This window comes from Salarias fasciatus, chromosome 22 (assembly GCF_902148845.1).
Source record: "Salarias fasciatus chromosome 22, fSalaFa1.1, whole genome shotgun sequence".
Classification (NCBI taxonomy): domain Eukaryota; kingdom Metazoa; phylum Chordata; class Actinopteri; order Blenniiformes; family Blenniidae; genus Salarias; species Salarias fasciatus.
The window spans coordinates 14,565,713-14,590,338 of record NC_043765.1 but is presented as its reverse complement, the minus strand read 5'-3'; the positions used below and the strand labels follow the sequence as shown (position 1 = coordinate 14,590,338).

The 24,626-nt window shown below is 43.7% G+C and overlaps 1 protein-coding gene across 1 annotated transcript in view; it reads right to left on the bottom strand.

Annotated features, from left to right (window-relative positions):
* The window catches only part of kcnh8 (potassium voltage-gated channel, subfamily H (eag-related), member 8), a 47,171-nt gene extending 23,765 nt beyond the window's left edge, over nt 1-23,406 (bottom strand). Inside the window, exons 1-6 of the mRNA XM_030082368.1 lie at nt 23,229-23,406; nt 9,717-9,950; nt 6,078-6,209; nt 4,071-4,198; nt 2,851-3,088; nt 2,601-2,758 (exon numbers count right to left, since the gene is read on the bottom strand). Coding sequence (XP_029938228.1) covers nt 2,601-2,758; nt 2,851-3,088; nt 4,071-4,198; nt 6,078-6,209; nt 9,717-9,950; nt 23,229-23,304 — 966 coding nt within the window. The 5' untranslated portion in view covers nt 23,305-23,406. The remainder of the gene's footprint in view (nt 1-2,600; nt 2,759-2,850; nt 3,089-4,070; nt 4,199-6,077; nt 6,210-9,716; nt 9,951-23,228) is intronic.
* Nucleotides 23,407-24,626: the final 1,220 nt, after the last annotated feature.

Sequence of the window (24,626 nt, the reverse complement as noted above, 5' to 3'; positions counted from 1 at the left end):
ACATGCACACACACACACACACAGATATGGGACAGAGAGGACATTTGATATATGTTGCATGAGTATTTGCGTGCTGGAGGAGGGATGGAGTGGTTGGTGGTTGGTGGTTGGGGGGCGAAAGAGCTGGCGGTGATGGGGAAAGTGGGACAAATACTTAATATAGAGATACGTATATAAAGCAAAGGCAAAAAAAAAAAAATAAATGAAGGGATAAAGAGGCCTCGCATGCTGTGAGAGTGAAGGTGTCTGAAAGTGTGAGGGAGAGTCAGAGAGAGAAAAATCCTCCTAACAAAGCCGAGGAGAGGAGATGTGCGGACAGTTCTTATCAGATGTGCGACTGCATATGGCTCCAGTATGTTTTATGGCACTTTCTCACAGCCTCGCTGCGAGAATCACAGAACTGGTGCAGCACGAGGGGTAATGAACCCTCCTACCGAGCCCTGGGGAGAAGCTCCATCTCCTCCGCACCATCTATCACCACCCTGCATCCCACCTATGGAGAGAACAGGCTGCGCCGCGTCCGCCTCTCCTCCAGCAACACGAGCAGTAAGCAATATAATGCACGCTCACACGCCTCCTGCCACTTGCCGGTTAAGTTTTCCCACTTCCATCTCGCCCCTGTCATTCACATTTTCATTTCCCCTGCTCATCAGGTGTGAAATTTACATTTAGCAGCGTGATTGCTTACTTTCCTCTTTGCTTTTTAAGGCAGCAGCTTGTGCCTTTGAGACTGTGAGTTTACAGAAAACGCTCATTATTCCTTCCCTCGCAGCCTTGCCTTTAGACCTTCAAGCCTGTCGCACCAGCGTGACCGGTCATGCTTGTTTTATTTTTATTGTTTCAGCGATATCGGGCCAATTCAGATGATTAATGCTGTTGTCTGATACAAACAAGGTGTCAAGGTCCAGGAGACATGTTCGTTGGAGCTTTGGCAGTAACTAGTGGACGGCTTGTGTTTGGATCAACCAAAACAATAAAAACACATAAGATGGATGGCCAGTAAGTTCATTTCATGTAAGCGCAGCAAAAGACAGTGACAATGAAAGGCTATGAAAGAAAAATTGCACTGAAAAGTGCTGTTTAGTGCACTGAAACTCTTTTTTTTTTTTGTCTGAAGTGTTTTTCTAAAAACCAACTTCACTTTTAAAATGAGGGATCTTTTGCTCATACAAAAAAAAAAGTATAATCCCGGCAATCAGCTGACAGTCATGTTTAGATGGATGAGCTTCTGAAATAAACGCTTTCCAAAGAAATGCAACTCAGCCCCTGCTCTGACAAGATAAAAAAAAAAGAAAAGAAAAAGTGAAAAGTCAGGGTGAAACGAGGCCATTTGACTGACTGTAAAACACAGCTAAGAAAAAAAAAAAGTGCAAGTAAAAGAAAGATCTCACGAAAACAAGAGGAAGGGGAAGGCGAGGGATGGACACCGCTGAGGCGCCGCGGCTCATTTCGGTGAAAGATGGCTTCTCTCCTCAAAGGCGACGCGGCTCTCAGTACTCCGTCCTCAGAGAGGGACATCACGCAGAACGTTCAGCAATTACCAGCCACTCCTGCTCCCCCCGCCGGCAGTGGGGGAACGCGTGGCCCAGTAGCCTCCTACCCAAATCCCAGCCCACTGGGAGTGCATGGTATTTCCATTAATAGAGGTTGAAACCAGACTGGTCTCTTTGCCTGGAGCAGCCTGTCACCGCTCCCAACCTTCTCCTCCCCCATTCGCTGAGAGGAAACGACACAACGCGTCCATCCACTCTCTCACTTTCTTCTGACACTTTTCTTTAAAAAGTTGAGAACTTCCTAACCTCTCTGTTTTTAGTTCTTTTCACAGTGCAAATAAGCCCCATCAGTTTTTATCCAGACTTGTTTTTTTCTTTTTCATTCATGCATCTATGTGACTTCGGCGTTAGCGTTGACAGCGCCACACATGCCGGGTCTTTACATCCACATTACGGAGTGTAAAGGCAGCGAGCAGCAGAGTGTAGCGCACATTGTCCCTCACTAAATTAGGGAACCGAAGACAAAAAAACCTCAATAAGCAACCAATCAAAACCTCCCTATAGTGCGGCGCTTCGATTGGGTGATATCATTCAGCCAGGGACCAAAACAAGATAGTCTACCTAATTGCTTCAGATGCTCCGTTTCTTCCTCCACTCAGCTATCCTTAAGGGGGCCATGTATTTGACTCAAGCAGAACAGAAAAGGGTTTTAATGACACAGATTTGATTGTTTCGTCGGTGCTTGTACACTGCGCGGAATCAATATGCCAAATCAAAGAGACAACGGGGCACCTCTGGAAACAATCCAGATGATCTATTCTCATGAAATGTCAAACGCGTTGGATGCGTTGCTCTTTACAATAAAAGGGAGAGGGAGTGCCGCGGCGGGGCTACACGTCAATTAGGAGATTTGTTTGTTCCCAATAGCATTCAAAGTTGTGCTGCTTTACATACCCCTCTGTCTACTAATTCTTTCTTCTCTGAGAAAAAAGGGAAAAAAAAAGCCTACTAAATGCAGAAATCACTCTGTGTCGTCTGTCAATCACAGAGATACCACCATCCTACCACTTCAGTGCCAATGGATGGACTTTACAGTAAGATACTCACCACACTGACTTTGAAGGCATAGAGCAGGTCAAAGGGCAAAGCAGCCACCAAGTCGATGATGAACCACGTGGTCAGGTAGTGGATGCATATCTGCCGAGCGTCGAAGATCACCTGGCCCGACTTGCTGACGTAGGTGGTGCGGAAATTAAAAACGATGTCTGGAGTTAAAAAAGTGAGATGAAAGAAGGAGCTTGGTTAGTGAAAATGTCACTTCAGAATAAACTCTCATATTTCACATAAAGCAGCCGACCGATGATGAATAGTATCTCCACAGCAATGTCGCTGACGGTGGTGCTGCGCGTCAGGTCGTCGTCGTCCCCGATGAAGCACACGTTGTAGGGCACGGTCACGGCGACGTAGAAGGTGGCGAGCAGGATGAGCCAGTCCCAGCCCGCCTTGAACGTGCTGTAGTGCAGCAGGATGAATTTGGATTTCTTTGCGTCTGCTACCTTGTACTCTGGGAGAGCAGGCGGATCCCCAAACACGTTCTGGACGGAACAAGGCATGAAGCAGGAGTCACACACTTTCACTGTTTTTTTTTTTTTTGTTCCAAGAAAGTAACATGATCTGCTTTTTACTGTTTTCACCACACTGCACCACCCAGACGCTCAACATCGCTCAGGAAGTACAGGTTCTGTTTTACATGAAGACTCTGGGATATTGAAGAATAAATTTTCATCTTGAAAATCGTAGGGAAAAAAAATCATGCCTGGAAAAGGCAACATACTGAACTATAGATTTTGACTGTTTCTGCATCCCTCCATCCCTGAAATTAGGCCAAGGACAGAAGCCAACTTGGCTTAGATTAAAAAAACAACAACAAAAAAACCTATACTGAAGATGTTTATTACTTGTTTCTATGGTAGAAATAACAATTATGTATCAATGTCACACCTGTCCCATATCTGGATAATGTTACACTTCTAAATATTACATGTTCTATTACTTTCATTTATCTATTTTTTAATTTGATTTACATTGGATTTGAAGGCTGGAGTCCCGAGGTGAAGCCTTGATCTCAGAACAGATTTTCGTCTTCATCTTCTGCCTCATGTTGCTTCCATAATAACTGCAAGAATATCGATTGATCTTACCTTTAAGCTCCAATAGATGCAGTGAGAACTTAGTTCATGAAGGCCACTCATCTGGTTCCCAATCTAAATCAATATATTTTGCCTTATGGATGAAAAAGTTATGTAACTTTATTTCTCCTTCAGTAAATACAAACCAAAACTGTAACTGCACTAATAATATTATACCAATAAACAGTAAGATTGTAAATATGTGTTGTGTTGGAGAGTTTTGTGAACTTGGGAGCTTCTTCGTCTCGTGGTCGTTTCATGCACACTGTGCTTTAATGGGATCGCCTGTCTCCTCACGTCCCGCATTATGCAGCCCGCCCCCGCCCTCCTCTCAACGATCCTTCATCGCGTTCCCTCCCGCCCCATTGTTTGGAGAGTCTGATGATACCTTGTTGAGTTTAATCTTGCTCTTCTCCCGGCTGTGGAGGTGACCAGATATGTGGTAGAGAACGGTGCTGCTCCGCAGACGCGCCGAGCTGAATGGAGAGCCGGTTTTCACCCTGCTGCGCCGCCGCTCTGTAAACACAAACACAAACGTACACGTACAGGAAAGCCGGCGCGCAAACAGCCACAATGCTTTACCCCCCAAGGTTAACATCTTGATGACTCAATCAGCCATTATGCTTGATGAAATAACAAAATATTCCATCCTGAACAGGGAAAACATGAATATGCAACAGCCAGAAGGTTTTATTTTGGAGCAAACTGTGCAATTTACTCCAAAAATGTTTTTGACTGCAGTTTACCTTTTGTACTGTCAAAAAGAACACTCATTGCCTCTTTTGATTGACATTATTCAGCCTTACATTGCTGTTAATGTCTTATTGTGTAAACACTATCTCCTGCAAAACTGTGCAATTTCCGGCTTTGGAAAAATCACTGCTGGGGCCGAGGAGCAGTATTTTATATTTTCAGTGGGAGATTGCTACTGGTGTGGATCTGTGTGTGTGTTTGTGTGAGTGTGTCTACGCTCGCAGGCATGTCCGTGCGTGCGTTTCCTTCAAGTGTACAGTATTAGATAAAGCAGATAGTGCAGGAGTGATGTGCTCAGACGGAGGAGTTGGGTAATAGGAGAAGGCATCTTATTGCTGCTGGGTTCCGAGCTCCATCCTCACTGCTGCGAGCCCACAGGAAAGGACTGAACGATCCACCTGAGGGAGGGATAACGGCAATAACAAAGCAGGAGAATGGAAATGATAAGCGCTTCCGAGTGTCCTTTGGAAGCGCGTACGCGCTCGGCGGTGTGCGTTGTTGAGGTTGTGTGTATGGACCCCAGATGAGGGGAAGAGACAGGGCCCATCCATAACGCGGCGCAGCCTTGGGGGACGCGACACGGCAGGAGCACAGAGACAGACACATGCTTATTTTTAGACCTAATGAATTTCCCTCCGCTTTTATAGCCATTCTTGCGAGGGTAGAGGGGAGAGTACCGGCGGGGAGGGGTGAGTGTTGTGTATGAGGTGGTGAGGGGGGGGTGGCGGATCGGGAGGTGAGAATAGACAGATATCATTAAAGCCGCCAGAAGAGATGAGAAGCAGAGGTGATGGGAAGAGAGAGAGGTGAGCAAAGGACATTGGAAGATCCGAACAGGAGAATGAGATTTTACCAAAGGTGAAAATTCACAAGACAGGGAGTAGAGTAGGAAGAGAGGTGTGGACAAAGAGAAAGACTGGTGACGCAACGCACAGGGTTTCCCTCTCACGCACACTTTCTGCATGTTGTTGCAAAAGAGCATCTTTCTCGAAAGGGCTTTCCTGGCGCTGTTGTAATATTTTCAGTGGCGTTAAGATGTTTTCACTCAGTTTCTTACTTTTGCCTCAAACTTATTTAACTCAATGTCGCCTCAGCACCGGCATAAACACAAGATCACATGCCGCTCCTCGTCGGCTCCGAGAACAAAATGCAAATGTTTGCGAGACATTCCCGACATATTCTCATTTCATCCAGCTTGTCAGAACCCAGGCTATTACAGCGAGGCATTTCTTTCCCTCGGAGGAATGCAGCATCAGCCTCTTTCCTCTCTGAGAAACACTTCATTATGTGAACAAGAATAACTTTGCTTTCTGCAACCACTTCTCTCTTATTTACCGTAATGAGAGTAATTATGCAAGTCCAGGAGAGCGAGGTCGCAGATGAGGAGAGTGTTTGCTGACTTCCCAAACAAAAAATATCCAGATCCAAACATACTGATATTCTCATTTTCTTTGAGGACTGGTGCTCGCCTTAGTTTTGGTCCTTTAAGGTAAATCTCTGAGAATACAGCTTGCAGGCCAAAGTTTAATGTTTTATTATGATCTTGCTTCTCTCACAAAAGCGGATATTTCACAAGGCTTCGTGGCATTTCCCTCTGCGAATGGGAGCCATTAGAAACATCCAACAGCAGCGACACACTGACCTTCCCTTTTATCCTCTTGGATGGCTTTGGCTTTAGTGTCAGTGATGTCCTTAAACGAAGCCAGGAAGAGCACCACGTCGCCCTTCTCGTTCTTAATTGGCACAATGTCCAGGAGGCACCAGAAAAGAACAGCTGAAAGTGAGAAAAAAAAAAAAAACCCACTTTGATTAACGCTGTTTAACACTACGTCTTATTAGAATGAATTTGCAACATGTGAGTATATCAGACCGTGAGTGTGTGAGTGCGTGTGTGAATGTGCACAGAGCAACAGCTCCACACATTTCCAGACTTATTAGAGCGTCCATCTACAGTAGGAAGTCCCCGAGGAGAAGTGGAGCCTTTAAATAGACCGAGCCACTGTTCCCCGGGCGCAGCCAGAGATGAACCCGTCTCCGAGGCCCCATCTCCTGCTAAATAGATTGCTTTTCACAGGAACTGCAGGTCAGCGTTTGTGCGCCCGTGTGTTTCTACTGCCTACACCAATAATCGTATTACTGGTAAATGCTTTATTTAGTTATTTAAAATGAAAAAAAGCAGTAAAAAGGCAATGTTGTGTATAATTGTGTCCACTTTATTTTTACATAGATAATTATTATATGACCTCCTCATTACTTTGTTTTTCATTTGCGCTTTTAGAGACAACCTTTTTGTGTCTTTTTACATTTTATTTCTACAAATCAAAAGCGTGCAAGTGCATTTGCATCTCTCAATACCAACAAGTTATGCACAAGCAGGGACCCAAACTTCAGACAATTGCAAACTAGTAAATAGAAAATTTCATCAGTCATCATCGGAAAAATGGAGCAATTCACTTTATTTTAGGAGTGAGATAAGAGTGATTTTATCTCCTCCCCCGAGAGCTGGAAAGCTCTAAAAATAAAATATCTAATGAATACACATGTATGCCACAGTTTGTAGTAGTTTTAGCTCATCACGTTAAAAAGGGGAATGTAATGTAAATATGTCTCTGGGAAATTTTCCTCGAGGTTTGCACTGTCTTGAAGTCTTAATGTTAATTATGTAATCACATCAAATTCAGTCTAATCCGCGTCACGCTGTGAGAGACGCATGTCAATGACACAAGTTCACCGACTGCCAGGAGCCTCGCTTCTTTCTATGTTTTGATCAAATCAATCATTTAAAGGTTTGCATTTTTTTTTTCAAATGGGTAGGTTTGGTCTAGCTTTGTCACGATGTGTTGATGATACAGCTATGCATTTGTTTTATATTGTATTCCCGTTCGGTCGGTGGAAATGAATTGTTGATGAGGAGGGATTTCCCACGGAGTTTCCCCCTCTCACGCTCATTCACTGAATCTTCCTTCCTAGATAACTCAATCACAGTATGCTTCACTCTGCCTGCGTGTGTGTGTGTGTGAGTGTGTGTGTGTGTGTGTAAATCTGCATGCCTGCGGGGCAAGGCAGCACTATCAGGCGCACGGTGCGAGAAAGAGCATTCCTGATTGCGAACACGCGGCGCTCGCTTCTCTCCGGCAGACAGATGGAGGACACACTGAGTCAATCAGCTACGTTTACTTTCAGGGCCCGGCTGTGACAGACAAAAATGGAGGGATGAGGCGACACACACACACGCACAAAAAAAGACTGACACAGGGACCGGGGATAGGCGAGGGTAACGCACAGACCAAATGAAATAAAAGACAAAGGGGTGAAATAGACTAGATGAGGATGATCTGAGAGACAAAGAGGGAGAAGACACAGAGACAGGAAAAGTGAATGAGAACAGGAGGAAAAAGAGATGACGGAGAGCGATATAAGACAACAAAGCTAAAAGACGCGGTTGTGTAGACAGTAACATCTGTGATGGTATTAGAAGATTTGTGTGCGTGTGCAAGCTGCACTGAGCCGCCTGCTAAATTTGCTTCATGAGACAATCAAGAAAGCAAAGAATGATTTGACACATGCACTCAGCATCACACCTGCATTGTACGGCTTTCACGGTTCCTACAGCAGCCATCAAAACAGCATCGCTTCACCCTGCGTTCTTTAACAGCTCTGGAGATTCTGATCCAATCAATCGAAAGCCAATCTGCAGCCAGACCTCAGATCTCTAAGCAATTTGAAACAGATCTCGTGTGAGACGCTTTAAAGAAAACATCTGACCCTCGCTTGTAAGCGTGAGAGGTGACACAGGCTTCAGAAACAACAACTCTTAAATCAACGTGGTTATTTGATCAATGTGAAAAGCATTAACTGCTCCTGGCAACAGCTGCCATTTCTCAGTGCCAACTGGAAATGATGTTGTTGGGACACGTTCATTACTCACCACTGACCGGCGAGAGAAGAAAAACCCCAAAACAAAACGGCCCTCTTTCCAGCAGGAAATTGGCTGCGGCACAGCCGGAATGATGAAGTGGCGAAAAAAGGCGATTCGGGGTGATTAACAGGTAAAACTTGTCCAGTTGTACTCGTACAGAATAATTTGTTTTGAGAGGACTTGAAGGACTTGTTTGAGGTTTGACTCGCCGGGGTGGATGAGGGTGGGCTCTACGTCTCTCCGGCCGGAGCAGCACCTCTACTGCTGGATTACTGTCCTCCCTCTCACACAGCGAGCGAAGATACTTCACCAGCAGACCGGACAAAACTGAAATAATTGTCCTGTAAAGTTCAAGAAAAGCGGGGCTGATAAAAGTACCAGGAGTGAAATTAAAGTGATCACACTGAACAAGTAACTCGAGAGCGAGAGAAATGACTTTCTTGTTCTCATCTATTGGGATGCAGGAAAAAAAAAAACAGATAAAAAGAAACATGCGCCCTGCTTATTTTTTTACATCATCTCTGATTCTCAACTCAACAAAGAGTCCGAGTCTGTCAAACTAGAAAGTTCCAAAATTGAACCATTTGATGATTAGACAGCATGAACGAGTGGGTCTCCTCCTGGATCACTACACAGAAACCAGAGCTGATGAAGATACATATTTCTCCTGTTAAAATCCACACATCTGTGGTATATCTGCGGTAACAAGCGAAAGAAGCATAAACACGGACAGAATCTTTGAAAAAAAAAAAAAACATACTGGGGCACATAGCACCGGCTCACAGCATGTGTGTAACCACGGACGCCGAGATACGCTCATTATTTTCTACTCCATTTTGTTCACCAGGCTGTGGGCTAATCAGCGAGCCGCACACCAAACCATCCCACACCGCAGCTCGCCCAGCGGGCTCACTGTAATGGCAGGAGACGGGGTTAAGGAGTCACTGGCTGACAGCTGTTAAAGTTTAATGTGTCCCCGCATTAAATAATTACTGGGGGACATTTCTGAGTGATAGCTCTGTTTAATCACCTTTTAATGAGAATGGGTCAATAAAATAGGGTATACATCCATCCTTCCCGCCATTATTTCGGCTATCCGTCAGTCCAGCTGTGCCAATTTAAATGGAGCTTCTTGGAAAAAGCCCATTTATGGAAATATAAAAGGCAGATTCCCACATGGTAATCAGTCTGTCTGCACATCCTCTAATGGCTTTCTGTGCCTCTCCACTGTCCTCGGCTGCAACACCAAATTGTTCAATGGTAGAAAAACGGGCAGAGTCTGTGTTGTAAGACAAAAACAGAGCTACCATGACAGCAAAAAAACCCGAACCATCAGCAGAGAGCTAACTCTGGACGACTTGCCTGTCTTTGTGTAGAACATGATCTCATCTTTGAACTCCTTGCGCTCCTCCAAGGCGTCGTCGATGCTGAGGATGATGCCCTCGCTGGTCTCGGGCCCGTAGAGGAACTTGCAGGCGCAGCTCTTCTGCATGACCTCGGCCCGGGAGAAGCCCGTGAGCTCGCAGAAGCCATCGGAGCAGTAGACAATGGGGAAGCCCTTCGACACTTGAGCGTTGGCCAGGATGAAGTTGCTGTCTGCAGAGGGGGGGGAGAAAGATGAGAGGTCAGAGAAAAGATGAGTTTTCCCCAGATTAGTCAGACTTCTACAAAAAGAGCTTCTTGTGTTTTAAACTCAATGTTTCCATTTAGAGTGTGCGAGTTAATCTGATATATTTCAGCTCACAAAGGATTATCCTTTTTTGATATGAATCAGATTTGTTTTGTAGTCACTTGAAAAACATCCTATAATGACACAGGTGAGAACAATAACTGTCTCTAAGACAGGTCTGCAGTTCAAGGTGAATAAACAACAGCAAAAATCTCCATTCTCAATAGGAGCAGCACTTTTTCATGGGTCAGCGACAAAAGAAGAAAAAGGTTTGTGATGTTTCAAAGTTACGATTCACACATCCTGATTGGCAAAAGAACAAAAAAGAAACTATATTGTCATAAAAGTTGTGAATTCATAAATAAAATGTGATTGAAATCACACAGTTCGCACCAGAAATTAACAGATTTAAATGTGCTGAATACAATATTCATAATATATTACAGCAAAGCTGTTTTACAACCATTTTCCTTTGTTGTAACATACCCATCATGTCCAAACAGCTTGTTTTCAAATATTTTCATGTTTATGTTTCAGTGATTCCTGAGTGAAAGATGCAGCGGCTGCAGCCTTCCCGCGCTGATGGATTTGGCTGCTCCCTTTTGTAGCGGTTGCCAGAGCAACTTGCACCGCAGACTTGGCTTGATTTTACGCCGGATGACTTTCCTGCCAAAACCAGGATTCAAACATGGATCCTCCACGCTGAAAGGGTGGGGTGGGGTGGGGTGGGGGGGGCTGTTTTTCAAAAATGCATCCACTTCAAACAAAAGTAAACTACACACCAAAAAGTATCTGAAGATCATTGATCTGTATATATATCCTTTAAACCACCTTCAGCTCTGGTGAAAAATTAGAGAGAGAGCAAATTCAGCTGCTCATTAAGTAGAGCCTCTTTTGTGATTTCAGTGAATCGCTTTGGGCATCAGCCCAGACAAAAAAAAACAAAAAAAACGTGACTTTTAACACAGAGATACAAAGCCTGATGGGATCTAAAGCACTGACTTGCGTGGGCTGCAAAATGAAGGTCAGTTATTCCAGTGAAAGATTCGTTTATCTGCAGAGTGAAGAGCAAAGGAATCCGACTTCTGAAACTCATTCAGCTGCATTAAAAAAAAAACCAATCCTGAATTCATAATACGGTACTTTCAGAGAGGCTATATGTTCAGGAGGGAGTGTTAGAAAACGTAGGAGTGGAGCATAATAGCTGCAGTGATGGCAGAGAAGAGGAAAAAAAATCCCATAAATGCTGGAGTATATCACAATTAATCAGCCTTTTGGTGTCTTGCTTAAATTCCCAGTTGCAGTGGAGCAGCTGTTTATATACTGGCGGGGATCTAATATTTCACACAAACGCACACGCACGCATACATGCACTCACACACACACACACACACACACTATGCTGATAGACAGCTCAATGTTCACAGTACAATGCCCATCGTATAGTGTGTGTTTGTGCATGTGGGTGTGTGCCATGCTGTAACTCGATAAGCAGTTAAACCAGAAAAACCTCGCCCATGAAAAACTCTAAAATATTCATATTTGTGAGTGAAATACTGTAGAATCCATGTGACTTCTGAGAAATCTGCGCGCAGTAAATAAAAGTTGCACGTACAGTGCGGTCCATTCATGCACACAAACACACAGCGACATGAGCCGGTTCATAATCCCCACATGAGATGGCAAAATGACTTGTTTCAATTACATTTTATGACAAAAATCAATTTTCTGCATCAATAGCTCCTTTTTTCTCCGAACCCGGTGTTTAATTGTTTCATGTTGCGTGTCAGGCTCTGCTGAAGGAAACCACCTCAGATGTGTATTGGGGAAAATGGCAGCAGGGAACAAAACTCTTGTCTTGTGTGTTTCTGAGGAGGAATGAGCGGCATGTTCCTTTTTTATGAGACCGTTCAGCAATCAACGATCACTCGTGCACGCTGGCTGCACTCACTCGGAATTAAGATTTTTGACACGTTGAATTATGTAATGTGGATTAAAAAAAGAACATTGCATACTTCATTGATCCTCTTGGGAAAATGACTTCTTCTCTGCGTTTAACCAGTCCTGCTCAAAGTTAACCTCAACTTCACACAGTGCTCAACTCAAGCTTGTTTTTTCAACCTTTCGGTAAAAACCGACCACAAATAATAGCTTTGTTCAGTCTTTGACATCTAAATACTTAAACGGACCCTCACATATTTCAAAAGAAAGTGTTTTTACAAAGTGTGACATTATAACACAATACAACTTTGAACATTACAAGATGAAAGTCGATCAGTTCCTGATTTGCGAGCATTACAATGAAACATTATTCGCAGAAAAACAACATTGTTCTCATTGTGCTCTTATTTAGGCCAAAACATAAACGAAATGATGACTGTAAGGTCATTATTGTTCACACATTTCACAGTTCAAACACACAGAGGCAGAAAACCACAAACACAGTTAGGGGTAATTTAAAGTCACCAATTAGCCTGAAATGAATGTTTTTGGACAGTGGGAGAAAAACCGAGTACTCAGAGGAAAACAAGACACAGATGGGAAGAATATTCAAATTCTACACAGAAAGGCCCTGGCCAGTATCTGCACACAGACATTCTGACTGCGAGGCAAGAGGGCGAGCCACTGCACCACCGCGCAGCTCAAAATGCTCTTTGATATTCTTTTTAATGCAACAGCTAAACACTGTCAATTTAAAGGAAAGATTACTCAAAAAAAACATCAGGCATTTTGTTGCTCTTTTTCTAAAACTTTACAGTGAAGCCAAACACAGTCAAGCACACTCGCACTTCCACTGCCACGCAAAAGCAAGAGCCTCTGAAGTGAAAGCAATGGGGCAGTTTACAAAATCCGATCGAGAAAGTGTCTCATGAAGGCGTCATTAGAAGTGTGCAAATCTAATTTTAACAACTTCTGGGGATGTTAATCTCAGGCCTGAACTCCAAGAGGGTCCGAGACTCCAGCTCTGGAATTTGCTTCTTGTTTTAACATCCCTCCCACAGGTCGGGATATACTGTGCTTACTAGGAAAAACAGCCAAACAGGTGATGGACTTTTAGAAGAAGTGATTAAATACAAAGGGACACTTGCTTATTGAACCATTGTGACAAATGTTTCCAAAACTGTTTTCTCCTTTGAAAGAGTTTGGCTCAACTGCAGGACTGTTGAAAGCCACTGAGATCTGTCTCTCAGCTGGGTTTCCACGTCTCACACATTGTGTCTGCCGTATCAGTGCTAAAGCATGAATGAAGAGCTGGCCCAAACACAATGGAGAAACAAAAATACACACAATAATGTGTCAAGTCAGCAGTAAAACTGAGCGGCGTGGACAGATGGTCAGAGTGGGTCTCAGCAATGGGACCAGCTGTCAGATGTGGAGCCTCAAAGGCTTCGGGGTGAGCGAGTGAGACAGACCGTCAGGGTTTGTGGGACCCACAGCGGAGGCCTGCAGCCTGTCTGGTAGCAGCCCCCGAAGCTCAGGACGGGCTGTTGACAGGAAACTAATGTTAACAGTGAAATACACACAACACTTTGTTTGACAACGGCTGACTTCAGTTGCATGGATTTGACAGAGAGTTCAGGATGCCTGGATCGAAAGGTATGGAGGAGAGGACGGACTATTTAAACATGACGCACAACTTTATATTGACGCAGACAAGGCTGTTTCCTGTCAGACGTCACACACACTCACACTCACACTCACAATCAAGTTATTTGAGAGACACCACTTCAGCTCGAATGAATGGTTTTGGACTGTAGCTGGATAAAATCCATGCACACACAGGAAGAACATGAAAACATTACATGGAAAAAGGCTGAACAGGGGAGGAAACACATGCATTTCACTACAATATTACACAGCACACCTAGACTCAAGAAGTCTTTCAAAATTACTTTCATCTCATGGCACAGGTTGTGTTGTATTAAATTTACTGTTTAGGACGTCTTTTTCTTGTTTCTGCCTTTAAATAAACATTTCATTGGTGATATTCCTCCACAAACCTTGGCTTTGATCCGCTTCTGTCCATCTAACTTTTTTTTTTTTTTTAAAGATGTGTTGTAACTTTATGTGTCGGACAAACTTTAAAAAAAAAGCTTGGATGAATAAGAAGAGACAACATTTCCAATAGTGAGAAACCCACACTGGTTTTTAGTTAGACGTATTATCTCTAACTAGATTTGTTTTTAATCAAAATTTTATTTGTCATAGTTTCACTGATCAAAGCAAAAGCAGGAACCAATTTTTCTCCTTTTTTTTGGCTCTTCTGTAAAGTCACATTTGTGCATCACTTATCACTTCACTGAGGCGTCACTTTTTCTTGATATGACCCAAGTATTCAAATCTCTTTCCTTCTTAGAATCAATGCTCTTTCTTAAGTTCTTTCCCAGCGTCCTACTTTCTTTCTCTCCTCCCCTCCCTCCTTTCCTACTACACCAGCCCTAAGTCCCACCTTTCCTCTCACTCTATCTGTGTTTACCTTTGCTCTATATAACCCTCTCTCACTATCCTTGGGTCTACTCCTCCCCTGCCAACCCTCACCTCCCCTTATTCATCCCCCAGGTGTTCTTTCTGACCCCTCCTACCGTTTTGGATCTCTCCGCCTAATTACTCTCCATCTCTTCTCTGCCCTTGAAATTCCAGCAGACTTCCCTCTTTTCCCACATCCATTTATTAACTTCACTCTTTGTACATATTCACCCCCCCCCCCCCCCCCGCTGCCTCCACCACTAAAGCATCATGTCTTCTTTCATTTTTACCTTCACCCTTCACTCCAAACCTCTGCTAAAGAAACCTTCTGAATCATCTTTTCTTTTGAGACCTTTTCAGATCCCCCCCCGCCTTGACTGCTTTGCTTCCACTCTCCACCCTTTATCTTCCCCTTTTGTTCTTTGTTTTTCTACCTTGGATCTTCTCTCTTTGCACCCCGTGCTCTCGGTGAATCCCTTTTTCGCCGTACCCTCTCTATTATGATTTTCCTTTAGCTAATTGCTCCGATGTAGGAGCCCATAGATCATGTCACCCCGTGCTCGTGCTCCTGCCTGACAGCTGCTGCAGAAACCCCACAGGTGCTCACACAGAGAATAAAGGGGAGGAGGGAAGTAAGGAAACAGGGAGAGCAGAAGCCTCGAGGAGGAAAGCGGGCACGGAAAGAAGAAACAGCACAAGTGGGGGGAACAGAAAGATGATTGTGGGGAGTTGTTGTGCAATGAAAGTCAGCTCAAGCGATAAAGAAACATTTCACACATGATCATTTGTGATGAAGCAGATAACTGTTTTCATAACCTTTAATTTGGCTGCTTTAGCAGCAGTTTCAGTTGGATTTTAGAGCTCAATGAATATCTCAGCATGTTTATTCAGTGCACATAAGGTGCAGCGCAGTTCATGCAGACAGTGTTAGTTTATGAGTAGGAATTACACTTACGCTTAGTAATACCTAGAAATACCTAAATGTAAGCGATACCTGTCGTTTCAGTAAAAAGTGATGAGTTATTTTGAATCTATGCCAATCAGACATAACATGATGTTTCTCTGAGATGATGAGATACAGGACTTTCTTCTCGAGGTTGATGTGTCACAATCAAGGAAACCTGCAAAGCAAAAGGTTTTCAGTGAATTTGAAAAAGGGCTAAATTGCTACGGCTAGACGGCTGAGTCAGAGAATCTCCAAAACTGCAGCTCCTGAGGGGTCTTTCCAGTCTGCAGCGGTCAGTGTCTATCAAAAGTGGTTGCAAGGAGAGAAAAGTGGTGAACCGGCGACAGGGTCATGGTTTCAGATGGGGAGCTAAAAGGTTGGCTGCAACAGACAAGACCAGCTCACACCATGAGGACGAGAGGGGGACAGTACTGAGGTGTTTGGAAGTACTGAGACATTAAAAACACGTACTTCTTACCATGCTCTCATGTGCACCCTTTTATGGATTTCCCAGCATGTGGGTTCTTTCAAAAAAGATAATGCTCTCTGTCATGAAATAAAAAGACTTCAGGGATAGTTTGAGAAACACCATAATGAGCTTGAGGTGTTGGCTTGACTCCACATTCCCCAGATCTCACTCCAATCGACTCTCTGCAGGATGTTGGAAAAATAAGTCAAATCCATTGAGGCTCAACTCAGACTGAAAAAGATCGGCTGCTAGCATCTTGGTGCCACACATGGCAATGTCAAGCAGGTGTTCGTGATGAGTGTGGCTGACAGAGGTATTTCCAAACTAGGTAAGTTTGCTTAGTTGGGACATGGAGAGCAAAACTGCACCATTAGGTGTTTTTCGTCTTAGGTGCTGAAGTGAGTGCATTTGGGTCATCTTGTCCACACACTGCGTTGTCCCAGATTTTAAGGTTTTGAAACAGAAACACGCTGTATGGACATTCACCATGTCATCCACGGCCTGCTGTCACAGCCTAAAGTGTCCTCAGAGTCTTATGACCAAGCATAAGGAAGAAAAAGTGAAAGAGAAGGAGAGGAGGGGAAAAGAGAGGGAGAAGAATCCGGCGGCACTACACGGCAGGGAGGGAACGAGATGGATGGCAGGTAAGCATATGAGAAAAAGAGAGATGAGGGTGATGTGGACAGGTAAGGGGAATGGAAGGGGAGGCTGAAAGAGACGGATGGAGGGTGGGAGAGAGGCAGAGGGGCGAGGGGACGATGTTAAAAGTTGAAAGTAAGTGAGATGGAGTTGTGAGGGGTGGGATGATGAAAGATGGAGATGGAGTGTGGAAAAAATTGGAAGAGAAAAGTGGGGAGTAAATGGAGCCCCCCCCGCCACACACACACAACACACACACGCCAAAATCCATGTAAGCCCAGAAGAAACTGTGGTTATATAAGCACAAAAAGAGTCCCTCGTCTGTTGCCGTAGCAACCACACACACACCATGGCAACCAAGGTTACAACTTTGTCTTTTGGATTCCCAGTGGCACCAACATATGGGATTATGAGATCAATGTCACACGGTCCACTAAAGTCGCTGCACAGCTCAATCCAATTGTAATTTATGCATCATTTACCGTCACTTTTTGCTGAGCTCATTCATAAACATGCGACCGCACGGAATATGAGCGCACGCTCGCACAACCACTTGCGGTTACCCCGTCACACCATGGGCCTTTCACCGGGAAGAGAAAATCACTACACCAATCCGCAGCCTTAACCACTTTTGTTGCTCTATCACACAGTCCTCTCAGGCTCACTAACAATTAAACATCTTAGTCGAGGCATTCCTGTAATTTACCCCTGCTTTTCTTTCTCTGTCTCTCTTGGTCAATACCCCGCGCTCTATTCATAGTCTTTTTTTTTCTCTAAAAACTTCCATTGTGTGGCTTCACCGTCTTGCAAAACATAATGCAATTATTCAGGGGTGATAATGGCTGACTTGGCCCAGGCTTCTGCTTCTGACAACCCTGCTTGTCAATTGTTTTGGACAGTCCATTAGAGATGGTGATGAGGAGAGGAATCACCCTCATTATGCATCCTAATAAGGCTGAACGGCCACTGTGTCGGGGGGGGGGGGGGGGGGGGGGGGGGCTCCCACCCAGGAGACCCAGAAGTTTTCTCCAGCAGATGAGATACTTGTTTTTCCTTGAAGTTCTTAGTAACAGTGAGGACAGCATTGACCTGCTGAGGCTAAACTACCATGACAAATCATGGTCAGTATGCCCGCTCACATGAATCTGAGGCTTTATCAAAGCCTTGTTGAAGCCTGCAGATAAGCCTGAGTTGCTGTAATTAAATGCAGCAATTTACATTTCCCACAGATGTTTCTGGCTTACAGCAAGCGAATAGACAGACACTCTTGTAGATGTGACATGCAGCTAATGGTGTTGTTGGAAGTAACTCATTTAAACAAGATGAATATGGTTTCTCTTGGCTCGGAATTGTTCTTCAAGTGTCTGCTTTACCAGGCTGACTATAAAACATTATTTTCCACCTGTCCAAAAACAAAAGGAAACAAAATTTGTGAGGAGTTGGTGACGCATTGAGCAAGCATTACAGTTAAAAAAGTATTTTTTTTCTGGGGAAGAGAGTGATTCATGAAACACGATTCCAAATGAATGGTAATGCTGCTACGTGTCTGCTGGATGTGTGAAGAGGTAACCGTTAATGTGACCTTGTCAAATTAGTCAAATTACAAAGCTGACTACTGTTGTGTTGTGTTACTGTTGGTTTTACAACAACCAGTGGAGGACAAGCATCACTGCAGCTTTAATACTTGATTTATGCGTTTGTATCAAGAAAAAGGAAACATAAACATTCATGAAAGATGCTATGATGTTCAACCATGCAGGAAATAAAGACAGGAATGTACACACAATCATGGCACAACACATATAGTTAAAGACAAAGGCCTCCTCTATATCAGCCCATACTGGTCCGCAAAGTTCCATAAACTCTGCTTCACTACGGCACCATTAATTCTGTTTATTTGGGATATTAAGTGGGAACAGTACTGCCAATCCACTGTTGGTAAGTGAGGGCCCCTCTGCACCCTGCAGCACCACAGTCAGCGATGATTGATTACTCCCTCGCAGTCCCATAACTGCACTCATTATTTCTTTCACACCCATTCTATGACTGAGGACAACCGCAGACCTGCAATTTCACGAGTTAGCATAAACATATTGGAAAAGAAAATCCTCCTAAGAAGCTATCAGGGACTAACAAACTGCTCGATATATGTAATCATGGCTAATTCCACACAGTCACAGCAATGTCGACTTCAATAAACATTGCTGAAACACACGTGTAAGTATGTGGTCCGTGGTCTGTTACACCCAGTAATTAGCTCACTAGATCTTCTGGGAGAGTTGGAGAGTTGCTGGTGAGACTAAGTCATAGAGACGCCACGATACACTCGACCCTGTCCCCTCTGAAACAGCACGATCCGAGAGAGAAGAGTTCCTCTGCTGTGCACGATACTCAGACGGGTTTTCGAAACATTCACCTGGCAGCATGAGGTAATCACAATGTGCAATCCTGCAGCCACCTTTATGACAGCATAATTGGACACGCTGCTTTTAGATAAGTTAATCAGTGGAGAGGAAACTACTGTTTCTTCCACTGAGTTTAATGCAGAAAGTCAGCCGAGGATACCCTGACACACAAACACACAGATAAAGTTCTGGATAACAAAGCTCCAAAGTACAGGAAATGCTGCACATTTCTTCTGTCCTCCATTCCCAAACACATCCTTTCACTTTCTCTCTCTCTTTTATTCACATACACACTTAAACATTACCAATGCCACCCTGTTCCAAGTCAACACACAGCTGTTCCCAGCCTTGGTATCGGTGATTGTGACAGTAATTACCTGCCGAGTGGAGGTGGAACTAGTGTGTGCTGAGAGCTAGAAAATAGCAATCTGGGAGAATGGTGCAGGATGGGGAGCAGACAGCACACTTGGAGACTTTGCACAGGCCCCTGTTACAACTGTAACACCGCACCATCTGCTTCATTTGGCAGGGGGACAGCCCAATATGGTCACCCTCCGCCCAATCAAGGCCATGACGGGCTGACAGAAAGTCAAGTCAGCAAGTATTTTGTGATGAAATACCTTTTAGATCTATTGAAATTACAGTTTGGTGTTCAAAAGCAATTAATTACACGTTGAATGTTGTACTTTATGATCCATACTTAAATATCAAATTTGACAAATGAGAACACACACTTCAAAAATAATGAATACTTATATTATACTCGCATCACTCTAAATAATGAGAATGATTAGTAGACTAATTAAAAAATAAAACGGCAACTATATTGTCATGGATTATGGATTACTCATGTCAAAAGTGATTAAATACTTACAACACCCATCACATGGGATCAAATCTCTGAGTTTTGGTGTTTGCTAGGAAAAAAAATCAGTGTCAGGGTTCATTGATATTTGCTGTGATATATCTATCTACGTCTAAATGGACGTCGCCTGTAGCCATTTTTCACTGCTCTAGGACTCTCAAAGCCCTTTGAACTCATGCACACACTCTCACAGGCCAGGTGTGATGCTGGAATGTCAGGTGCTCGATCTTCATGAGGAGCAATTTTGAGTTCAGTGTCTCGTTCGAGGATAGATCGACATATGGACAGGAGAAGATGGAGGATTAAGCCATGAACCCCTAACTGTAAGACCACCAACTCCAAACTGAGCCACACTCTATCTATCTATCTATCTATCTATCTATCTATCTATCTATCTGGGGGTCCCAAACCCCAGGTTGGGAACCCTTGGCTTGAACATCAGTGTGAGATTGAGATGAACAGCACAACACGGTGATGAACAGATGGAAAGATTAGTCATCTGGAGGGCTCATGGTTGTAGTGACGATGGAAGGTGTCACAGCATCCCTGTCACATCTCGGAGCGCAGCCACGAGCAGGCTCGACTATTTTAGCGATGGCCCTCGCCAACAGGTACAAACTGAACCGAACAAGAAGCCATTAGAGGTGTCTGTGTCTGTCAGTCCAAGAAACCGACAAAGCACACACTGAAATACGCTCGCTCAGACATCGTCGGCTGATATATGAGGTGATGAGGTGACTGGGTTTTTTTTTTCATTATGAATAGTGGCTTGTGTGTCAGCTCTAGGAGAATTAATTAGAAAAAAAAATGTTTATCGTTCCCATGACGCTCAAGGAAATCCTGAGTGATGACAAAGCTGCTGCTTTCTCAAAACAAACAAACAAACAAACAAAAGTATTTTTAGACTTAAACATTCAAACCCTCATCTGAGCTATTCAAACTTCCTGGCTGATGTTCTGAAAAACTGTTAATAGATTTGAAGCAGAACGTTTCCAGTTTTTAAGTGTCTCTGTGGAGTCCGGTTATGAAAGAGGCGGCTCAATTTAGCGAAATAAGCCTGAGTCTGAGCCTAGAGGGGAGAGTCTCTCTTTGTGATTGTGAAAAATGTGAAATCCATTTAAAGAGACGGCAGTAAATGTGAAAATCTTTTCTCTGAGAGAAAATCAGATCACAAAGAGTTGCCCGCTTTCACTTTCAACCATTTGTCACTGTTTTCCACTCCAAGCTGCCTGCCTGTGCTTCGGATGACATTACGGGGGATCACATAGCAGTGGACCGAGCTCTTCCCTTCTATTTGCTCTTGGTTGGGCCATCAGGCCTAATTTGTCCCGTCAGGCTCCACTGCCTCCAGTCTGCCCCATCTTGCAGTTTAAATCCAACGTTAATTTCCTCCACCTTACCGGCTCAAGGACAGCAGTTCATTTTCTGGAGCTTGACAAACCACTTGTGCATTGTACAGTACAGCTCTCCAATTCCCTTGTGTTACAGCAGAGCTACTGTCCAGGGAACAGAATGTATTTTTTGCTACGCAACACACAGCATGGTCTTATTCCAACAGTGTTGCTCAACTTGCTGATAGTAGGACTGATATGAGGATGGATGTTGCTGATTTTTATTGTGTTTCTTCCAATGTTGTGGACACACGGCTGGAGGAAATGAAAGACTATCCCAAAGAGTTGTGCAAAATTGGCAGTCAAGTTGGAAGTTTCAGGTGTAAAGAGCCACTTAAGCCATTTAAGGCTACATCAGTTGAGTAAAACTAATTTTAGTTGAGGGGCCACAAACAGTCTAGTCGGCATAGAAACTTCAAATAATGAAAATTCCAAATGCTTCCCTTTGTGTTAATGGAAACAGATATGACTACATTATATTCCTAAAGTCTTCATTTAGTGACATATCTTCCCACAGAACATGGGTAAACAAGTGAAATAACATTATGAACACTGTAATAATGCATCCTACAGCAAAACACACTGAAATGTCCCAAAACTACATCATTCATTTGCAGCTCTTTAAATTTTGCTATTTCAAACTTTTAATGTCAGTTTGCAGATCTGCTGAAATATCTGAGCCACTCCACCACAATGTTTCTCATAAGACTAATGTTTCAAAAGCTTGCCATGGGCTACGTAACACCTCAGCCTTTAGCACAGATGCTTTCAAAAAAAATCAATCTTCAAAGTATATCTTTTGATGCACAAGCTATTTCACTGCCATAAGAAGGTAGAAGTTTCTAGTCTCTATCTTCTAGTCAGAAGTTTCTAGTGTTCACTTTTTTACTATTGCTATCACCGCCCATTTCTCAGTGTTGTGTTATGTCTAATACTATGTGATTCCCATCTACAAATTAGAAACAGCTGTTAGTGGAGAATTTAAGTTAATGCTGGGGCCAGTTTTGGCCCGCGGGCCTTATGTTTGACTCTCCCCAATGGACTGCAAATGTAACATCTTCTGAATCAAGAATGATGGCACTTACTGTCTACTGTACATTCAGAAAAAGTCCAATGCAAAGTGATCCAGTCAGTACAGCACCCAATGCACTGACAATTAAAACCACAAGTCTGACATGGAAGCAAATTGGACATTAAAAAAAAATTGAGGGAATAGACTTCATATTCACCTGAGCAAATATCATTTGCAAACCATTATTGATTGTCAGGACTAATTCGAGAGAAACTAAATTGAGCTTTGCAATTTCTTGTTTTGTGTTCATAAAACATCTAAAACAATGAAAATTACTAAAATGACAAGAAAGAGTTCATATAAAAGCTGATGTTAAGAAATCCCTGCATTTTTCTCTGTCTGGAAAAGGGGCTTGGACCTGATATCAATCTACCAATTAAGTCTGATAAAGTGACTGCTGATCTCAGGTCAGTAGGACGAAACGCACAAAAGACACAAAATAGATCTATTCGGGTGGAAATTGGCAAAAGGCAACACTCTAGTTTAAACCGAACCAAATGTGTACAGGAGTGACTGTCTATATTAGCCTAAAAGAAACAGGAAGCAACTTGGCAAACAAGTTGTGTGAACGCCTGGGATGAAGCTGGAGCCTGACCGGGCGCGCTGGTGAAAGCCTTTGTCTCTGTCCGTGGTGCTGAAAGCGCTTTCAGCACCACGGACAGAGACACTTCTGTCTGCGCTGTGCTCCTCTCTTTGTCTGCTTCTGACAGAAGAATTTTTTTTTTTATTTATTAAAAATAAAAAGAAAAGAAAAATGGCATAAAATATCCAAAGCTCACATTCACATGAAATCCACTGACAATGAAATATGAGACCAACTGTGCAAACAGAACAAGCAATAACAATCACGTTGACCAAGCAATTTAAGCCAAGGAAAGAAACTTCAACCTAAAGTATGCACTGTTTCTGCAATCATCAACCGGTTTTAAAATAGTTAAAGTCCAAACTTACGAGTGCCATCAAATCTCGTGGCTATAGTGTCCAGAAACGTGTTCTGTGGCGCCAATAATCCTTTCATGACAGGCATTTTCCCTGCGTGGTGTCGAAGTCCCCATCAAAGTTACTGAGGAAAAGGTACAAGTCGTCCAGACGCGTGAGGTGCTCCCATTTGAGACGCCGAGGCTGTGTGAGCAGGCGGCTCATCCAGTCAACTCAGCACAATGCCAGGGCGAGCTGGGGGGGGGGGGGGGGGGGAGTGCGCGTGATGCGCGCGCCCGCCCGCCCGCCCGCTCGCGTCTGTCGCGTGTGTAAAAGGCAGGAAAAGAGCGGAGCCCACAGGTGCAGTGCAGGTAACAAGCAGGAAGCGCCGTAAGAGAGCGAGGCCGCCTGTCAGCGGTGCCATTATGATGCCGCTACACGCAATGGCCGTCTCTCCACAGCGCGCAATGACGGGAGGCATCCATCACTCTCAATAACAGCTGTGATTAGGATCGGAGGAGTCTCCCGGGGGGGGGGGGGTGGGGGGGGGGACACCGAATTATCTGAAGACACCGATCCAACTTTAATAAATAAATAAATAAATTTACTTAACAATTCGTCTTTGTCTTTGTTCAAAAGATAAAGATCAATGGAAAACAATCACATAAAAATGACAAAAATTGTAAGCGTTGTAATTGTAATAAGCGCTTAGCGAACTTTTGGGATTCCTTAAAAACGTGGTTAGTGGTGTCAGCATCAGGGCGCATTGATTTCACCACAAATGTAATGTGGATTTAATTGTAAAGTTTAGAGTTGCACCTCCTTCACCTTCTGCCTGACTCCCTCACATTGCTTATTTGAAGGGTGTCCCTGCTGTTTACATCTTATTATTACTGCCACCTAGTGGTAAGATTCCCACACGATAAACACTGGACGACAGTGACCAGTAGCAAAGACTTTGCTGATACTAGTGTGCGCGCTTGGTTGCAGTGTGGGTGTGACTGTTTGTGGTTTTCTACATCTCTGTGGAATGAACTCGGTCTGTCGTCCCTGCTGTTCTCCCAGTTCCAGCGGCTCCACTGCGACCCTGAATTGAACAAAGGGGCATGAATGGATGAACGGTAAACAGGATTGATAAATGGATGCAGGCGGATGCTCCTCGGGGCCGATCACCTGTGCAACTGTGCCTCCTTGTGGCTAATACTGTGCATTACACCAATGGATCTCACAGTATAACAATTTATACACTCTTTACACGATGTCAACTGCCAGAAAAACCGAGAATTCAAAGAAGAATGGACATAAAAATAAGCCTTCATTTTGCCAAACTAATGCACAAAGCCAGTGTATTTATTTCTGTACAAAGAAGGTAGCAGTTGTGAAAAACAGAAAGGCAAAGAGACACTTCGATATTGCTGTTAAAAAGCAATA